Source organism: Sardina pilchardus, chromosome 12, assembly GCF_963854185.1.
Source record: "Sardina pilchardus chromosome 12, fSarPil1.1, whole genome shotgun sequence".
Lineage (NCBI taxonomy): Eukaryota > Metazoa > Chordata > Actinopteri > Clupeiformes > Clupeidae > Sardina > Sardina pilchardus.
Window position 1 is genome coordinate 4,186,160 of NC_085005.1, and position 17,500 is coordinate 4,203,659.

The window sequence follows — 17,500 nt, forward strand, 5'->3', positions numbered from 1 at the left end:
AGGTTTTGTATAGATCTGGTCTCCAAGACAGGGTGTTCCTTTTCCTTGCACTTCAGGCACTGCTCACTGGTGACAGTGACACCGTTTTCAATAAAAGGCCTCATATGTTTCATCACAGCTTGTATCTCCTCCTCAGACCATGGTCTCTTCACACACCGTCTTGATGAAACACGGAAACCTGAACAATTACAAAAAACATTAGAAGATATGAAAAGATAAAAGATCCTTCAAGATGTACAGTACTTGCAGGCAGGGATGTTGCTGTTCAAAATTGCCAAACAAACTGGAACTTGTCGACAAAATGTGTGTGATAAAACACAAAATACATCCAGCTTCTTTATGTGCTTTACATGTTTAACCAAACATAATGTAGGTGTAGACTGCACCATAGCAAGCGTGCCTAGTGATGGAGAGCATTTAAATAATACCTTGAGTGACTGAGTCAGGGAGATGAGGTGAACTAGAAGTCACACAGACAGAGTTCCACAGGTCATCTAAAAAAATATTGCACAGTATAAGTGTATGGGCTTAAAGAGCCTATCTGCAGACCAATCAAAACTGTAATATATTCTACTGCCATGCACATAACAAGCAGACAGACAATTCTATATTATAATAACTAAAACTCATGGCAAAGTTGTTAAACTGGATGGAGAGTGTGACTGCAACAATACCTTGAGTGATCATTTTACTACAAAATGATGTAGATGTACACAGGTCAAGTCTTCCCTGTTTTAAAATGATCATGCAAACTACTGAAGACATCAAAATACTAATCACAAAGCATATGTCACAATGAAGAGAGATGACAAAAAGATAGCAATCATACTAGTAGCAAATTCCTGACTAAAACCTTTTTAATATACTCTAATGAACCCACAAATCCAAGCTCATGAGATACGTTGGGCAAACTTTGGGTCCATTATTGAAATTATACCTGTCATAATATGATTGATTGAATGACTTTGTTTGTTTGCTATTATACTATATTCATTGTTTATTTTCATTAGGTTATCGCTTTAATTGATATTGATTATGTTGCTATTCTCCCTACTGTAGTCTGACCAACTTTTTGAAATTGTTCGCTGTTAAATTAATGATTGTATTGTTTTGTTTTGATTTGTATGTCGCTTTGGACAAAGGCATCTTCCAAATAGCAAAAGCAATAACCATACCTTGAGCTGCGGTCTCAGAGAGGTGAGGCGATCCACAAGTTCCAGAAGCCAACATTACTTCATTGTCTAAAAACAAGACACAAAAAAAACAAAACAAACAATGCCATCAACTACACAGCAAGGAGGGTAGGTAATAGAAAATGTTTGAAATAACATTAGGCTGTTCCCTACGCTAAAACTACGCCATTCCCTTGAGTAAGACGAGTTGATACATACCTCTCGCATTTCAATGCGCACACTCACTGGCTCTGGTGCGCAGCGCTACTTTGATAGAGATGAAGTTAGAAGCAACTAAACACCTCCACGTTTTCCCTATTAAAATACAGTTACAATAGTAGTTACACGACTAGTATGGTGACACAAAATAAAACGTGGTGCTTTTCTAAGCGAGTAAGAAGGAGAACTATAATGTGTGGCGGACTAGCACTTGGGAGCACTTCGACTCGGCGCAGTAATATCTTCACTCCAAAGTGAAACTGAAAGTACAAGAGTGATGATATTACTGTGCCGAGTCAAAGTACTCCCAAGTGTTATTCCGCCACACAATATAATTATCCCTCTTACCTGCTTAGAAATGCACGTTTTATTTTGTCTCACCATACTTGGTCGTGTGACTACTCGTGGAACTGTATTTTAATAGGGAAAACATGAAGGTGTTTGGTCGCTTCTAACTTCATCTCTCTTTGGATCCTAATGAATGAACTGTGCTACCTAGAGTGCTATCAAAGTAGCGCCGTGCGTCAGAGCCTTTGAGTGCACGCATTGAAATGTGAGAGGTATGCATCAACTCGTCTTAACTAAGGGAATAACGTAGTTTCATACGAAAAAAGTGTTCCTTTAAATATTTCACCAATACAATCAAAATACTAACCATAAAGCATATGTGTCACAATGAGGAGAAATAAAAAGAAGCTATGCCTCTAACAAAGTTTCTAACAAACATACTACTGGCAAATTCCTGACTAAAACAATTTTAATATACTCTAATGAACCCACAGATCCCAGCTCATTACATGCGATATGTTGGGCAAACTTGGGGTCCATTATTGAGATTATACCTTGAGCTGCGGTCTCGGAGAGGTGAGGCAAAGTGCCAGAAGCCAACATTTCTTCATTGTCTAACAACAAAACAAACCAAAACAAAACAAAAAAACAATGGCATCAACTACACAGCAAGGAGGGTAGGCAATAGAAAGTTTACACATTTGAAGCCTATTTTAAATATTTCACTAATACAATTACAAAATCCGCATTTTGGGACCCCATTTGAACATTACCTTGCAGAGTGGAAACATCAGGGAGTTGCGGTGATCCTGTATCCATATCTTCTGTGTCATCTATTAAATGACCATGTAAAAATGTTATAAAATGTTATTACATCAGCAACCATATACACATACACCAGGTATATTTAACAAAATGTAAATGATGCATACCACCGATTTCATCTAGAGATTTTCCTTGGATATCCTTCACACTTCCCTTCTCCATAGCCATAAGCAGTTTTGAGATCTTAGCCAGCTGAATTGTTGATTGGGGCAGTCGATAGTACTCCCTATGCACCCTAATGTCATGGCCGAGAAAATCGGCCAGCTGATCCAGTTCATTATCTTTCAAGTTCATGACTTGGCTTATTGTGGCGATTTGTTTGCGAAGGTTAGTTGATCTGAGGTTTTGAGGATCTTCGGCTCCACAAGCATCTGCAAATTGACCAAACTGCCCTCTGTAGTGGCCAAGACTACAAGGAACAGCGAAGAGGTAATCGTTGTCTTCAGTAACTCCACACTCTTTCCTCTTACTAATGAGGAGTGACAGGTTAGCAGTCATGTCAGGAGTCAGGATCACCGCAACCTTTCGTCCTTTTTTCCCCCTCAATTCCACTCTGGCGAATTGTTTGCAAAGTCTCCTCTCAACTTCTGTAAGCCCAGTGCTTATGTCATCGTTAAGTTGTGACATGTCACGATCTTCAAAATTTTTTACAGTCATTCGCGCCACTTCACCTTCCCTCCTCCTATTAAACAAAATTACTTGACAGAGGGTCACCTTTGCTAGTGCCGCATACGTGCCTGCTGTTGGATTATCGGCTAGTTTCTCCTTAGCCAATTCCACTTGCTGACCAAGATGTAACTGTAGCTTCTGAACGTCTTTGGCCAGTGGAAGCCTGGCGCTCTTGTTGTATTTGGCCTCGCTCAGGTTTGATAAGGCAGAATGGGAAACTAATTCAGACCACTTTGTTTCCTGAAGTGTATGAAACCTCTTGATGGAATCGATCCCCTCTTGGTCCTCTTCCATGAGAGCACGACACATCATGAGGTCACTTATCTTTCTGAGAGAATGCCCAATTTTCAGGGCCAAACTTGGGGCTTTGAATGTGTTGTTTTGGTGATCAAAACCAGAAACTCTCTTGACCGCACTAGTAAGAATGAAGAAGTTGCCTGGTTTTATTGCCTCTTCCATGTTATGGATTTTAGTTGTGAGGCGCAAAGTCACAAGTAATCTCCCAAGTTCCCTTACTTTCTGTCTTATATACTCATGCTTTGATCTGTCACTCCCATGTTTATTAAAGAGGGACTGGGCAAACTGCATGAGATAATGATCATTCCTTACAGCAGAGGACACCGCATCCTTGTGCATTTTGCCCAGCACTGACCAAAGTTCACTTGAAATTGGCTGGGACATTGTAGATTGAGCAGATGCTATGCCAATGACTCTCTCTCTCAACTCGGGTCCCTCTTCAACATTATTCTCGGGTCTCAAAGCACATCTTTTCATATGTCGAGAAAGTTCTTTTCTGGATATCATACCCTTACAGTACAAGCAGTAATCATACGTCTCAGAGCTGCTGCTGCTCTGTTTGGAACTCCTTTTCACTTTAAGACAGCCTGATCCTGTGGTTTTCACGACTGAGTTATGCTTGAAGTTGCCAAGGTTTCGGAATTTTTCAAGGAGAACCTTTCTATCCTTTGATGACTTGGGGAACTGGAGTGCCTGAGCGATTTCAGCATTTTCATGTGCATGCCTCTCGAGATGACGTGCAAATTTTGTTTGAGGTTTTCCACATACAAAACAATAATTGACATGGCTTTTAAGGAGTTTTCCTGATTTGGTTGGGGATTTACTTTGGCTAAGAACATCCACCGTACCCTTTTTGGAACTCACACATCCTGTTTTCTGCATGTTTGACTCTGAGCTTTCTGGTTCTGGTTCGGGGTCACTTTGGAGACCACCGATAGTTTCTACATCTATCAGGAAATTCTTACAGATATCCTGTGTGTTCATCTGTTCTTCTTCAGCAAAAGTATCGCCTAAATCAGGCATGTTAGTGGTATGGGACGTTTTGGATGGTTCAGGCAACTCAACACTCAACTCTGTCCCTGAGCTTTCTGAATCCGATACAGACTCTGGTATGTACTCATCATCAGATGCTGATGTTACATCATCCTGTAAAGTAGAATGAAATTAATGGAATGAAATGAATGAATTAAAAAAACAAACTCATTATATTGATATATACTTCAATGTACACTTACATCTATATCCCAGTCTTCTGAGGATTTCTGGAGGCAGTTTTTATGCCACACACCACAGCATTCTTCATAGACAAAATTAGGCAAACCACAGCGTTAGACAACAATTGAGCAGTTTCCCATGTTGACTCATCACATACTCATTTTCTTCATAAATGCAAACAGCTTCACACTTTTGAAACATATAAAATCAAGAAATGTGAACAAAATGAACTATTTAGTACAAATGCGCAGTTTGAGTGATGGCTAAAATTCAATTTAGACCAAATCATTTTTTAAAATTCAATTTAGACCCAAAAGGACACAGGTTTCCACCATTAAGGTAGAATTCACTGGAGTGGCAGAGCATTTACATTACTCATTCAAAGTTAGAAATGTATGTATCACAGATTAGATTAATCATATGGCATCATCTTAACAATTAAAGTGTAAGTTTGGCGGAAATTGAAAATATGAATGAAAATACATCAACTAAGCCGTGGAGGAAGTAATTTCCGCTCATCACGCAATACAGCATGGGCAGGAGCTACAGTCCAAAATAGCAAACAGTGGGTTAGCATGGGGCCAACAGCCACACACTTTCAAAATCGCAGTTTTAAACCACTAACATTGCTCAAAACAGCGGCAAACCTCGTCAGCAGTTTGCTCTAGGTGTCTACACATAAAACGAAGCACCAATCAGTCTGTAAACTTTGGAATAGTTTGTATACACGTAGAATCAATTGGAGACCGCAACCCCATCTGAACCACAGAAATGTCACGCGAGATATCACACGGAAGCTATTGCTACGGGTAGTCAAAAACGCATTGTTAAACCACTAACATTGCTCAAAACAGCGCCAAACCTCGTCAGAAGCTTGCTCTAGGTGTCTACACATAAAACGAAGCACCAACAACTTGGCTCACGAACCCGACATTTACAAAAGAAGACTGTTATGAACACTTACCCCCTCCAGCTCCTCACGAAGGAAAGTCCACGAGCTCCCGTGTGAGATCTCGCGTGACATTTCTGTGCTTCAGATGGGGTTGCGGTCTCCAATTGATTTTACGTGTATACTAACTACAGTAATTTCCCGCATATAAGCGCCGCATTGTGTATAAGCCGCAGGACAGTGTTTTATGCAACTTAAAAGAAACAAAACCATATTAAACACCGTATTAACTGGCCCCCTGTATTAACCTCATAGCTGAAGAAATTTTGCCAAATCAATGTATAAGCTGCGGCTAATAGTCGGGAAATGAAGGTATTCCAAAGTTTACAGACTGATTGGTGCTTCGTTTTATGTGTAGACACCTAGAGCAAGCTACTGATGAGGTTTGGTGCTGTTTTGAGCAATGTTAAAAATGCGATTTTGAAAGCGTGTGGCTGTTGGCCCCATGCTAACCGACTATTTGCTATTTTGGACTGTAGCTCCTGCCCGTGCTAGCTCTGTACTGCGTGATGAGCGAAAATTACTTCCTCCACGGCTTAGTTGATGTATTTTGATTCAGAAAATAGCATTTTTTTCAATTTCCGCCAAACTTACACTTTAAGAGACTTGAGATCATGAATATAAAAGCATTGTTACTGTAAAACAGATACATTAGTAGCCTGACCTGATCAAAGACCGATTATTTTTGTAACGTGTAATGTGCAAGGTGTGAGGCCATATAGGCTATGTTTCAGAATGCATTCTTGGCCCAAAGACTTTTGGCAGAATGGAAGAACAGAAATGCTGAAATGTTTATCCTACATTAACTAAGAAGGCTTGTGGGAATAAAAGGAAAGTAATTGAAAAGCTGTGGAGACACCTAGAAGCATTTGGATTGCCAATTGCTTGGTGGATCTATTGAATTAGGTCTGGATTTATTAGGCCTAAAGTTTTTGTTCATCATGACTACTAAATTCTAAATTCAAAGTCGACTTGAAAAGCCCACTCGATCTATTGTCAACTCAGATGTAGGGATGTTAACCGGTGACTGTTTGACCGATGGTTGACCGTATCCACGTTAGCCGATCAAAGTTGTCGCTAGTCGGTTAAAAAAAAAAAAAAAACGATCTCTAAATTAGGCTATTATTATAGACAGTGGACTAAACGCTACTACAGCTAGCCATCTCATTCCAAGGTCTTTTTTGCGTGAAGTTAACAAATTATCCCTCACACTCAATTTGTAATAACTCGCCTGCTTGTAGGCTACTAATAAACCAATAAAAACATTCGCACGCATGCCTTGGCCTTTTGCAATCTGGAGGTGCCCGTTTTATCCATTGGTTTTTATCGTGTTGCAGCAACTTTCCACATAAGATGGGCTTAGATTTGGAAACACATTACATCTACATTTCAGGAAGGGTCAGGAAGGGTCAGCAATGGTAACAGATAAGGTAATGATGATCATCTTTCTTTATTATTGTTAGTAGGCCTACTTCCTCAAGCTATAGCGGCGTCTCCTCGGAGCTGTCATTTTCTTAAGTGAGCCGCGGCAATTTCAGTTTCAAATGAGCTTCTAACGCTAGACAAACGCCTTTATTTGCAACGCGATCACCTTGTACCCAAACCATTTCGAAACGAAGGAGCCATTTGTCCTCCACTTATTTGCAAGCTCCTTGGTTTGCGGGACTCATGTTTCGCGCTCTAGGGGATTTTAAAAACAGTGACGTGAGTGAAAGTGCGGCGCCGCCGCCGGGGCTGTGTGTGTGAGCGGGGGACAGAGAGATGCGACAGAGTTGCAAAACTGCGTGGCTGTTATTTCAAATAGCGTAGAATATTTTAAACGAATCGGTTAACCGGTTTCAACCGGCTAATGAGGCTCGGTGGTCGGTCAAGAAAATTAGTAGTTTTCGCCATCCCTACTCAGATGGGTAAAGATAGGCCCAGTGACTTATTGGACGGCAAAAATGTAGAAAATGTTAGAAAAAAGAAACACTTGGAGATGCTTATCGGACATAGCCTAAGTGTTCCCATCCTGCCTTACGCAGTGATTTGATTCACGCTGCTTAGGTCTGGAAGCTACTGCCTTAATTTTTGCCTGAGATAGGGGACCAATCACAGAAGAGGGGGGAAAGCAAGACGATGATGAGCTATGCACATTTGATAGACATCCGTGGCGCCCAATGAACGGATCTGGGCATTTTTTCAAATAGGAGAAAATGAACGGCTGGTTGCCAGACCACGTCTCATTTGAGAAGTGGTAGGCGCAAGCCAGGCTATATTGGACAGGCATTTCGAGTATATAGACATTCTAAGAAATGTGCAAGTTCGATGAAGGTTTAACTTCATCTTCAAAGTTTGTGAGCATATGTGTAGCTGAGCTGCAGCGTAATGCATGTAGCTGAGCTGCAGCGTACTGGATGAAAGAGAGATACATTTGCGAGCATTTAAGGTTGTAGCTAGTCTGGCTATCACCATACTAAGCTCAATCTTTTAAGATTGAACATTAGTCTGGGGAGTCGGCACTGCATTTCTACTGCATAAGAGGCGTGGTCAATGGGCATAGTTCAGATGACTGATTGGTTGAAGGACTATCCAAAAGTGTAAAGATCTGACTGTGCCTTTTGGATAAGCTAGTTTGTGACTGGATCCAGAAGATGGGGACAGGAAGCAGGTGAGATGGATGTGCAGGTTTCCAGCCTGAGCTGTAGGGCGAAATCCAAATTGCCGGCAGGTCAAGGTTTACCCAGCCTACGCAAATGGCCTATTTTGATTCCAAAACGGTACATTTTGCCAAAAGGCGACTAGTTTGCACCTATGCTCCCTGTTCTCTGCCACGTGCCTCCGCTTGCAAACTCCCTTGCTTGGTACGTCATTATATCTGCCACTCCAGTGTTCTCAACCGCAATGGTTTGAAATTATAAAACATTCAATCAACATGGTTTTATGCTTTATAGTTGTGAGACTGGAACGGACTCATGGCATGAAATTAAACTATTTATGGCATACTGAGAGATGCATTAATTGGGAGAAGATGAAAAACACACTTACGTTTGCATCTTAGACCGCACCATCTGATAGATGTCAAAGGTGAATGGCATATCCAGCATTTGTCAATTCTCACCATTTCAAAAACCAGCTGATGAATTGTACACTGTGGCAAAAATGTTCAAAACATGAAATAAATGTTAACCTTTACACATAAAAATTATATCATGAATTAAAAAAACAAATAAAAAAAATGGTTACTTTCAAACAACATTTTCTACAAATCCATCAGGAGAGATATAAAGGGGGAAAGAAGTTACTTTTGAGATATTATAGTGAAACATATCTATTCAATTCCTGACTTCCTGTTTGGCTAACTGTTGGGATGTCACTCATCACACACACACACACACAAGAAACATATATGCTTATACTTGAAACTCTGACATTTAAAACACACAACACATGTGGTTTCTGAACCTGAGTCCTGTGATTCCACAATACAGGCCACTAGCAAAACAGTGGGTAACTAACTGATAGGGACAATGAAACTGATTATTCTCTTATTCCTAGCCACAGCACTACATAACCGCCAACAGCAAGGAAATATGTTAATGAACTATTTGAGATATTTAAGTAATCTATTTAAGTAAAACAACAGTAAAATCAATTCTAATAAACTAAAGTAATTTTGTGAAAAAAGGTAAAAAATCTGTGCATGTGTTTGTTACACAGACAAACTCATGGTATGCAAGGACACTGTCCATCAGACTTTTAATGACATCCATGCTCATACACTCAGACTTCCACTATTGAACTCCCAGGGTGCCTCTAAACATCTCTCCTCGATCCTCGAGGGGCGTTCCCACTGATCTATAACTAAAACCGAATAGACTATCCCATTGTTGCCGCCCCATCATTCTTTATGTAGATCAATGAGGATCAAGGCGGAAGGGAGGATGTACATAAGCCAAATGAGAGGCACCCCCAGTGTATGGCAGACTCAGGAAAACATCAGTGTTGGGGAGACACCATGGTTAGTAAAAACCATCCATGCTGAAAAGAAGGCATTTCCACTATTGAACTCCCAGTGTATGGCACACTCAGAAAAACACCAGTGTTAGGGGGACACCATGGTTAGTAAAGACCATCCATACTGAATAGAAGGCATTTCCACTATTGAACTCCCAGTGTATGGCACACTCAGAAAAACACCAGTGTTAGGGGGACACCATGGTTAGTAAAGACCATCCATACTGAATAGAAGGCATTTCCACTATTGAACTCCCAGTGTATGGCACACTCAGAAAAGCACCAGTGTTAGGAGGACACCATGGTTAGTAAAGACCATCCATACTGAATAGAAGGCATTTCCACTATTGAACTCCCAGTGTATGACACACTCAGAAAAACACCAGTGTTAGGGGGACACCATGGTTAGTAAAGACCATCCATGCTGAAAAAAAGGCATTTCCACTATTGAACTCCCAGTGTATGGCACACTCAGAAAAGCACCAGTGTTAGGAGGACACCATGGTTAGTAAAGACCATCCATACTGAATAGAAGGCATTTCCACTATTGAACTCCCAGTGTATGACACACTCAGAAAAACACCAGTGTTAGGGGGACACCATGGTTAGTAAAGACCATCCATACTGAATAGAAGGCATTTCTACTGTAACTTCAAGATGCTTACTAAAACATTGAAAATTGTGTTCCATGGAACACCACAGTACTTCAATCATTGGTCAATTTCAAAGCACAGATAAATTCAAACTCACCTCACATGCAGAGTCGTTTGGTGTGGATCTGGATGATTGGCACTCCAATCTCGATTTAGTCTCTGTACAAGAGAACACAGGGAGATTCAGTGCCTAACTTTCCTCAAGTCATAAAACCACAAACAGCCATAACATTCCCAACTCACATCCCTCACTAAAAATGGCCTGATATTGCCACATGTTTTTCATGCTGCAGAGCAGATCCTTAGCAGGCACAACATGCATTATCAGAAGTTAACAACATTTACTCAAAACTATCACTGACCACTGGCAAGGTCTGCTGAGAACACAGGGGCTGACACCTCCTGCTGCTGGACACCAACTTCTCCAATCCCCTCTTTTGCACTCGAAGTGCTACACTGACCCCTGACACAGAACACCTAAAAAATGGACATCAATATGCAAAGATGAACAGGCATCAACTGGTACAGTGTCCATTACACATTCAAGGGACACACTCACTCAAACCTTTAAGTGTATGACACACGTACATCACAAAATGATGTAGCCAGGTTAACAAAGTGTTAAGTGAGGACTATCTGTCCCGACAAAGACTTTCAGACTGTACCTGCAGTACAATTGTAATTCATTGATAAAAATATCCCTTACAAAACTACATAATTTCTAAACATTCATACATCCCAAAATAAACAGCTGAATTCAAACTAACCTCTTGTGCAGGGCTGTCTGGTGTGGGAATAAATGACCGACACTCTGCTCTCAATTCGGCATCTGTTGAAGAGAACACAGGACATGAAGGCGCAGTGCTTTGCAAGACCCCAGTATTTACCAAGCATACCAGACAAAATTGTAATCAAAATGTCCACCAGGACATAAAAAAAATGGCCTGATATTGCCACATGTTTTTCATGCTGCAGATCCTTAGCAGGCACAACATGCATTATCAGAAGTTAACAACATTTACTCAAAACTATAACTGACCACTGGCAAGGTCTGTTGAGAACACAGGGGCTGACACCTCCTGCTGCTGGACACCAACTTCTCCAATCCCCTCTTTTGCACTCGAAGTGCTACACTGACCCCTGACACAGTGTACCTAAAAAAAGGACATCAATATGCAAAGATGAACAGACATAAACTGGTACAGATGGGAATACTCCATGGTCAACAGATGGGAATACTCCATACAGTATGTGCAAAGACAAAATATTTAACTAAATTTAGCAACCATTTTGTTTAAGGGAGGCATGTCACTGCATAAGAAATTTCAGCATCAAGCCGCAAGAAACAGGTGACAATGCACAATATAGGTACACATAGATCCCAGAACTAAGAATGTGAATTAAAGAGAGAAAACACTATTCCTTAACTAGCCACTTTACAAGAATGTGCTGTAGTTTTTACATCAGTGTGTGATACCGAGGAATATTCATGATACTTGAGGACAGTTTGTAACACAGACAAACTCATGGTACGCAAGGACACTGTCCTTTGGACTTTTAATGACATCCATGCTCAAACCCTCAGACTTCCACTATTGAACTCCCTGTGTATGGCACACTCAGAAAAGCACCAGTGTTAGGAGGACACCATGGTTAGTAAAGACCATCCATACTGAATAGAAAGCATATCCACTATTGAACTCCCAGTGTATGGCACACTCAGAAACACACCAGTGTTAGGAGGACACCATGGTTAGTAAAGACCATCCATACTGAATAGAAGGCATTTCTACTGTAACTTCAAGATGCTTACTAAAACATTGAAAATTGTGTTCCATGGAACACCACAGTACTTCAATCATTGGTCAATTTCAAAGCACAGATAAATTCAAACTCACCTCACATGCAGAGTCGTTTGGTGTGGATCTGGATGATTGGCACTCCAATCTCGATTTGGTCTCTGTACAAGAGAACACAGGGAGATTCAGTGCCTAACTTTCCTCAAGTCATAAAACCACAAACAGCCATAACATTCCCAACTCACATCCCTCACTAAAAATGGCCTGATATTGCCACATGTTTTTCATGCTGCAGAGCAGATCCTTAGCAGGCACAACATGCATTATCAGAAGTTAACAACATTTACTCAAAACTATCACTGACCACTGGCAAGGTCTGCTGAGAACACAGGGGCTGACACCTCCTGCTGCTGGACACCAACTTCTCCAATCCCCTCTTTTGCACTCGAAGTGCTACACTGACCCCTGACACAGAACACCTAAAAAATGGACATCAATATGCAAAGATGAACAGGCATCAACTGGTACAGTGTCCATTACACATTCAAGGGACACACTCACTCAAACCTTTAAGTGTATGACACACGTACATCACAAAATGATGTAGCCAGGTTAACAAAGTGTTAAGTGAGGACTATCTGTCCCGACAAAGACTTTCAGACTGTACCTGCAGTACAATTGTAATTCATTGATAAAAATATCCCTTACAAAACTACATAATTTCTAAACATTCATACATCCCAAAATAAACAGCTGAATTCAAACTAACCTCTTGTGCAGGGCTGTCTGGTGTGGGAATAAATGACCGACACTCTGCTCTCAATTCGGCATCTGTTGAAGAGAACACAGGACATGAAGGCGCAGTGCTTTGCAAGACCCCAGTATTTACCAAGCATACCAGACAAAATTGTAATCAAAATGTCCACCAGGACATAAAAAAATGGCCTGATATTGCCACATGTTTTTCATGCTGCAGATCCTTAGCAGGCACAACATGCATTATCAGAAGTTAACAACATTTACTCAAAACTATAACTGACCACTGGCAAGGTCTGTTGAGAACACAGGGGCTGACACCTCCTGCTGCTGGACACCAACTTCTCCAATCCCCTCTTTTGCACTCGAAGTGCTACACTGACCCCTGACACAGTGCACCTAAAAAAAGGACATCAATATGCAAAGATGAACAGACATAAACCGGTACAGTCCATTACACATTAAAAGGACACCCTCACTCAAACCTTTAAAGGAGCACTTCACTGTTTTTCCATATTAAACTACGTTATTCCCTTAACTAAGACGAAGTTGATACATACCTCTCACTTTCCCTATCAAAATACAGTTACACGAGTAGTCACACGACCAAGTATGGTGAGACAAAATTAAACGTAGTGCATTTCTAAGCAGGTAAGAGGGATAACTATATTGTGCGGCGAAATAACAATAGGGAGCACTTAGACTCGACCCAGTAATATCCTCACTTCAAAGTGAAACTGGAAGTGCAAGAGTGAGGAAATTACTGCACCACACAATATAGTTATTCCTCTTACCTGCTTAGAAATGCACCAAGTTTTATTTTGTCTCACCATACTTGTCAGGTGACTACTCATGTAACTGTATTTAAATAAGGAAAACATGGAGGTGTTTGGTCGCTTCTAACTTCATCTCTGTTTGGATCCTAATGAATGAACTGGGCAAGCTAAGTGCTATCAAAGTTGCGTCACGCGCCAGGGCCAGTGAGTGCACGCATTGAAACGTGAGAGGTATGTATCAACTCGTCTTAGTTAAGGGAATAACGTAGTTTAATATGAAAAAAAACAGTGAAGTGTTCCTTTAAGTTCATGACACTCAAAATGATGCAGCCAGTGTAACAGTGTTAAGTGATGACTATCTGTCCCGACAAAGATTTTCAGATTCGTAATTCATGGATAGAAATGTCTCGTACAAAACTACAATCATTTCTAAACATTCATACATCCCAAAATAAACAGCTGAATTCAAACTAACCTCATGTACAGAGCTGTCTGGTGTGGGAATAAATGACTGACACTCTGCTCTCAATTTGGCATCTGTTGAAGAGAACACAGGACATGAAGGCGCAGTGCTTTGCAAGACACCAGTATTTATAAAGCATTACTAATTCAAGCAAGGACTCACCTCTGTATAAGTCTGAAGAGAAAACATTGGCTTCTGAGTCATGGGCATCGTTACCAAGCTCTACAATGGAGTGTAGGCCAGAAGGGAAGCTTGCACTACTGAGCTGTGTCTAAACAAGTTCAACAGAAAAATGCACATGTGAACTTGGACATCATCCACACAAATATTCAATTCAATTATATGTATTGTCATTCCGCATCCTCTTGTAAAATTCCCACAATAACACATTTCTGGCTGCATTTTGTTCTATATTAGTACACCTTTAGAAAAGCTATGCTGTCTGCATCTATGAATTACTTGCTAACAATTCAGCTAGAGAAAATATATTTTGCAGAAGAATTGTTACATTTACAAATAATTCACTTGATTTTACTGTGCTCTCATTCATATAATACTACTTTCCTACTTATGTCCTTAGCCATTGTAAAACAATAGAACGTATTGCTTTGAAAGACAACTGTATTCAACCTAACCTCACAAGCTGAACTGCCTGATGTCATATTGCAGGACTGGACTTCTGGCCTCTCTCTGGTCTCTGTAGAATACAGGAAAAATATGAGGAAGGCTAGGGAGGGTGGGGTTGTGCTTCACTCTAGAAGCAACCACACCATCACTGGTTCACATGGTTCACTGGGACACAATAGGTTTATATGTCCACCATAACTAAGTAAAACCATCTCAGTTAAGATGGCTATATGTGGCATAAATGTTTCTCACTCATATACAGCACACCATTGACAACTAGATAAAACATTGAGTCAAACAGCCACTGACCTTCAATAAAGACTGTGGATGACATGATTTGGTCTTGGAAACTTTGGTCTTTAATAGACTCTTGGGCAGCAGTGCTTGTAACAGTAATAAGGGGAACCTACAAAACATACAGGACAAAGTAAACAGATAAACTAGCTGGCATCACCTGGGCGAGTTATGCAGGTTCAAGATTAATCTGACAAGATTGACAGAAAACCAGACTGAATATCACCAAGAAGAGACTTCTATTTCTTGGTTATAATTGTTGGCACTAGCTAGTGATGGGTATTGTGTAATTTCAGTGGCATCATGAAACTGACACAGCTTAACACACAGTGGCTTTTAAGACAGAGATGATTTCATTGTTATCAAGATGTCAAAACATAGGCTATATTGTTTCAAAGAAATCAAAATCACCCACCTCTTTGCGCCAGGGCCATTCCTTCCCACCATAGTCATAGGTGATTTCAGTTCCGGACACAATTTCCTTCAGTGCAAAAAGGCACAGATGTGGCTTCCCTCCTGCTTCAATCAACTTCATTCTGCAATTTGGAGACTTGTGCTCATCGTTTACCAGTCGTCCAAATGATCCATCTTCAAGTGCTCCATCAATACTGCAAATTGACAAACATCATGCACTAAACAGACGTTTATAGTGACGAATTAATTTTAATTGTACTTTCAACTACACTAATGGCAACATCCAATACAACTATACAGTAGCTCTTCGATGCACAGTTAATTGCAACACTTCAGAAATCCTGACTTTTCACTATAGAAATCTAAACATATTAGTCATTCTGAACCTACCACCACGTCTTCCGCTTCCATGTGAAGTCAAACATGAAGATCGAACATGCACTGTGGTACAGTTTACGTCTATGTTCAGCTTCAGCTGCATCAATGAGCTCCCCTCTATACTCCACCACAAAGTCTCCTTGATTGAAAACAGCTGAAGTGAAGATACCACGACCTGCAGACACAACCTTATTAGAGACACAAGGGTAGCAGACTATCCATTGGATACAACTCAGCACTGCAAATAATCGCAGAAAATGTAATTATGCCTATAAATTGCTACAATACAAGGTTGTGCTTATTTGTATTTCTACATGTAGAATAATGAATACATTAATCCCACTATTAACTAAAATATTATTGAACCACTATTAACAACTTTATTAATTTATATTTATATACAATTAATAGTCATAGGCTGAAAACCACTGGTGACAATATCGATTCAGGAACCAGTTACGTGTAACCTTAGGCTGCGTGAACCCTGCCTGACCTGCCGGCAAATTTGGATTTCGCCCAGCAGCTCAGGCTGGAAACCTGCACATCTATCTCCCCTGCTTCCTGTCCACAACCTTTGGGTCCAATCACAAACTAGCTTATCCAAAAGATGTACCAGATTGGCAATCAGACAGGACTAGCATACAGTCATTTGATTGATGCCCATTGATCACGCCTCTTGTGCAGTAGAAATAAAGCACAGACTCCCCATATTAATGTTCAAACTTGAAAGATTGAGCTTAGTATGGTGATAACCAGACTAGTGTAACCCCTCAGTCTAGCCTACAGTGTATCAAAGTCACTCACCTTTAACTGGATTAATATATTTGATTTCTAACATTGAATTCTTGTCTCTTCCTGCAAGGATGTGATTACTGGCATCCTGATGGGGAGTAGTTCTCCGTGGCATGACTTAAAGGAAATTAAGAACAAAGATGTAAACAACACAACTTGACTACTTATCTCTCTAATACCATGGATATTCAAACTGTTTCAATTGAGTTCTATGCTCTCATAACATTCACATAACATTTCCCTGATGTAATCATGCTTTGCTTAATCTTCCACCTTATGCTCAGATACTGAATGACAATGCATACGCCATGTCGACCAGCTAAGCAATGTTTTGAAGCTCAAACCAAAAGCCATAATGAGGGCCCCCTGGTAGACATGATATTAACTTTATCATTACTAAAGACGAGGCTACGAAACATTGACCCGAATGGGGAGAATCACGACAGAAAAACAACAACAAATAAAACAAGACATACGCTGTCAAAGCATGAAGCCAACACAGTTCGAGTCAAATCAATCATTAGCTTAACCAACACGATTTATATTGTGAAAACGTGTCAACATTTGTATGCGCTGAACATAAAGCTTACGAAGCCATTTAAACCTCCTACCCCCTGTCCAAAAGCCCAAACGAATGCTAACGTTCGCACAAAGAGCAACATTTGAATGCATTTTGCTAGCGGAATTGACATTAGTAAAAATCCGATGCCTCTGATGAAAAGCAAACGAAAACAAAAGACGTGTTCAGCTGTCTGCCAATGTAGCACTGTTATTTGACGAAAGCTTAGTTTGTCCAACATGACCTGTTGAATGTAGGCTATACGTTTTCATTTGTTAGTTAGCAATCTACCAATACTCTGAATACAATACAGTTGATCTTAACAAATGTTTTCCGGATGTAATAACATCGATATACCA

General features: G+C 40.4%; 2 protein-coding genes across 3 annotated transcripts in view; both read right to left on the bottom strand.

The window, feature by feature from the left end:
• The window catches only part of LOC134098323 (uncharacterized), a 3,124-nt gene extending 286 nt beyond the window's left edge, over positions 1-2,838 (bottom strand). Inside the window, exons 1-6 of one of the 2 annotated variants that reach the window (XM_062551353.1) lie at positions 2,612-2,838; positions 2,453-2,512; positions 2,234-2,293; positions 1,176-1,241; positions 429-494; positions 1-178 (exon numbers count right to left, since the gene is read on the bottom strand). The exon at positions 1-178 is cut by the window's left edge and continues 286 nt beyond it. In XM_062551353.1, coding sequence (XP_062407337.1) covers positions 1-178; positions 429-494; positions 1,176-1,241; positions 2,234-2,293; positions 2,453-2,512; positions 2,612-2,798 — 617 coding nt within the window. In that variant the 5' untranslated portion in view covers positions 2,799-2,838. The remainder of the gene's footprint in view (positions 179-428; positions 495-1,175; positions 1,242-2,233; positions 2,294-2,452; positions 2,513-2,611) is intronic. The other variant, XM_062551354.1, reaches the window with a different exon arrangement.
• LOC134098280 (myelin transcription factor 1-like protein) overlaps positions 1-17,500 on the bottom strand; it is a 64,452-nt gene that overhangs the window by 38,290 nt on the left and 8,662 nt on the right. The gene's annotated exons all lie outside the window — the stretch shown is intronic.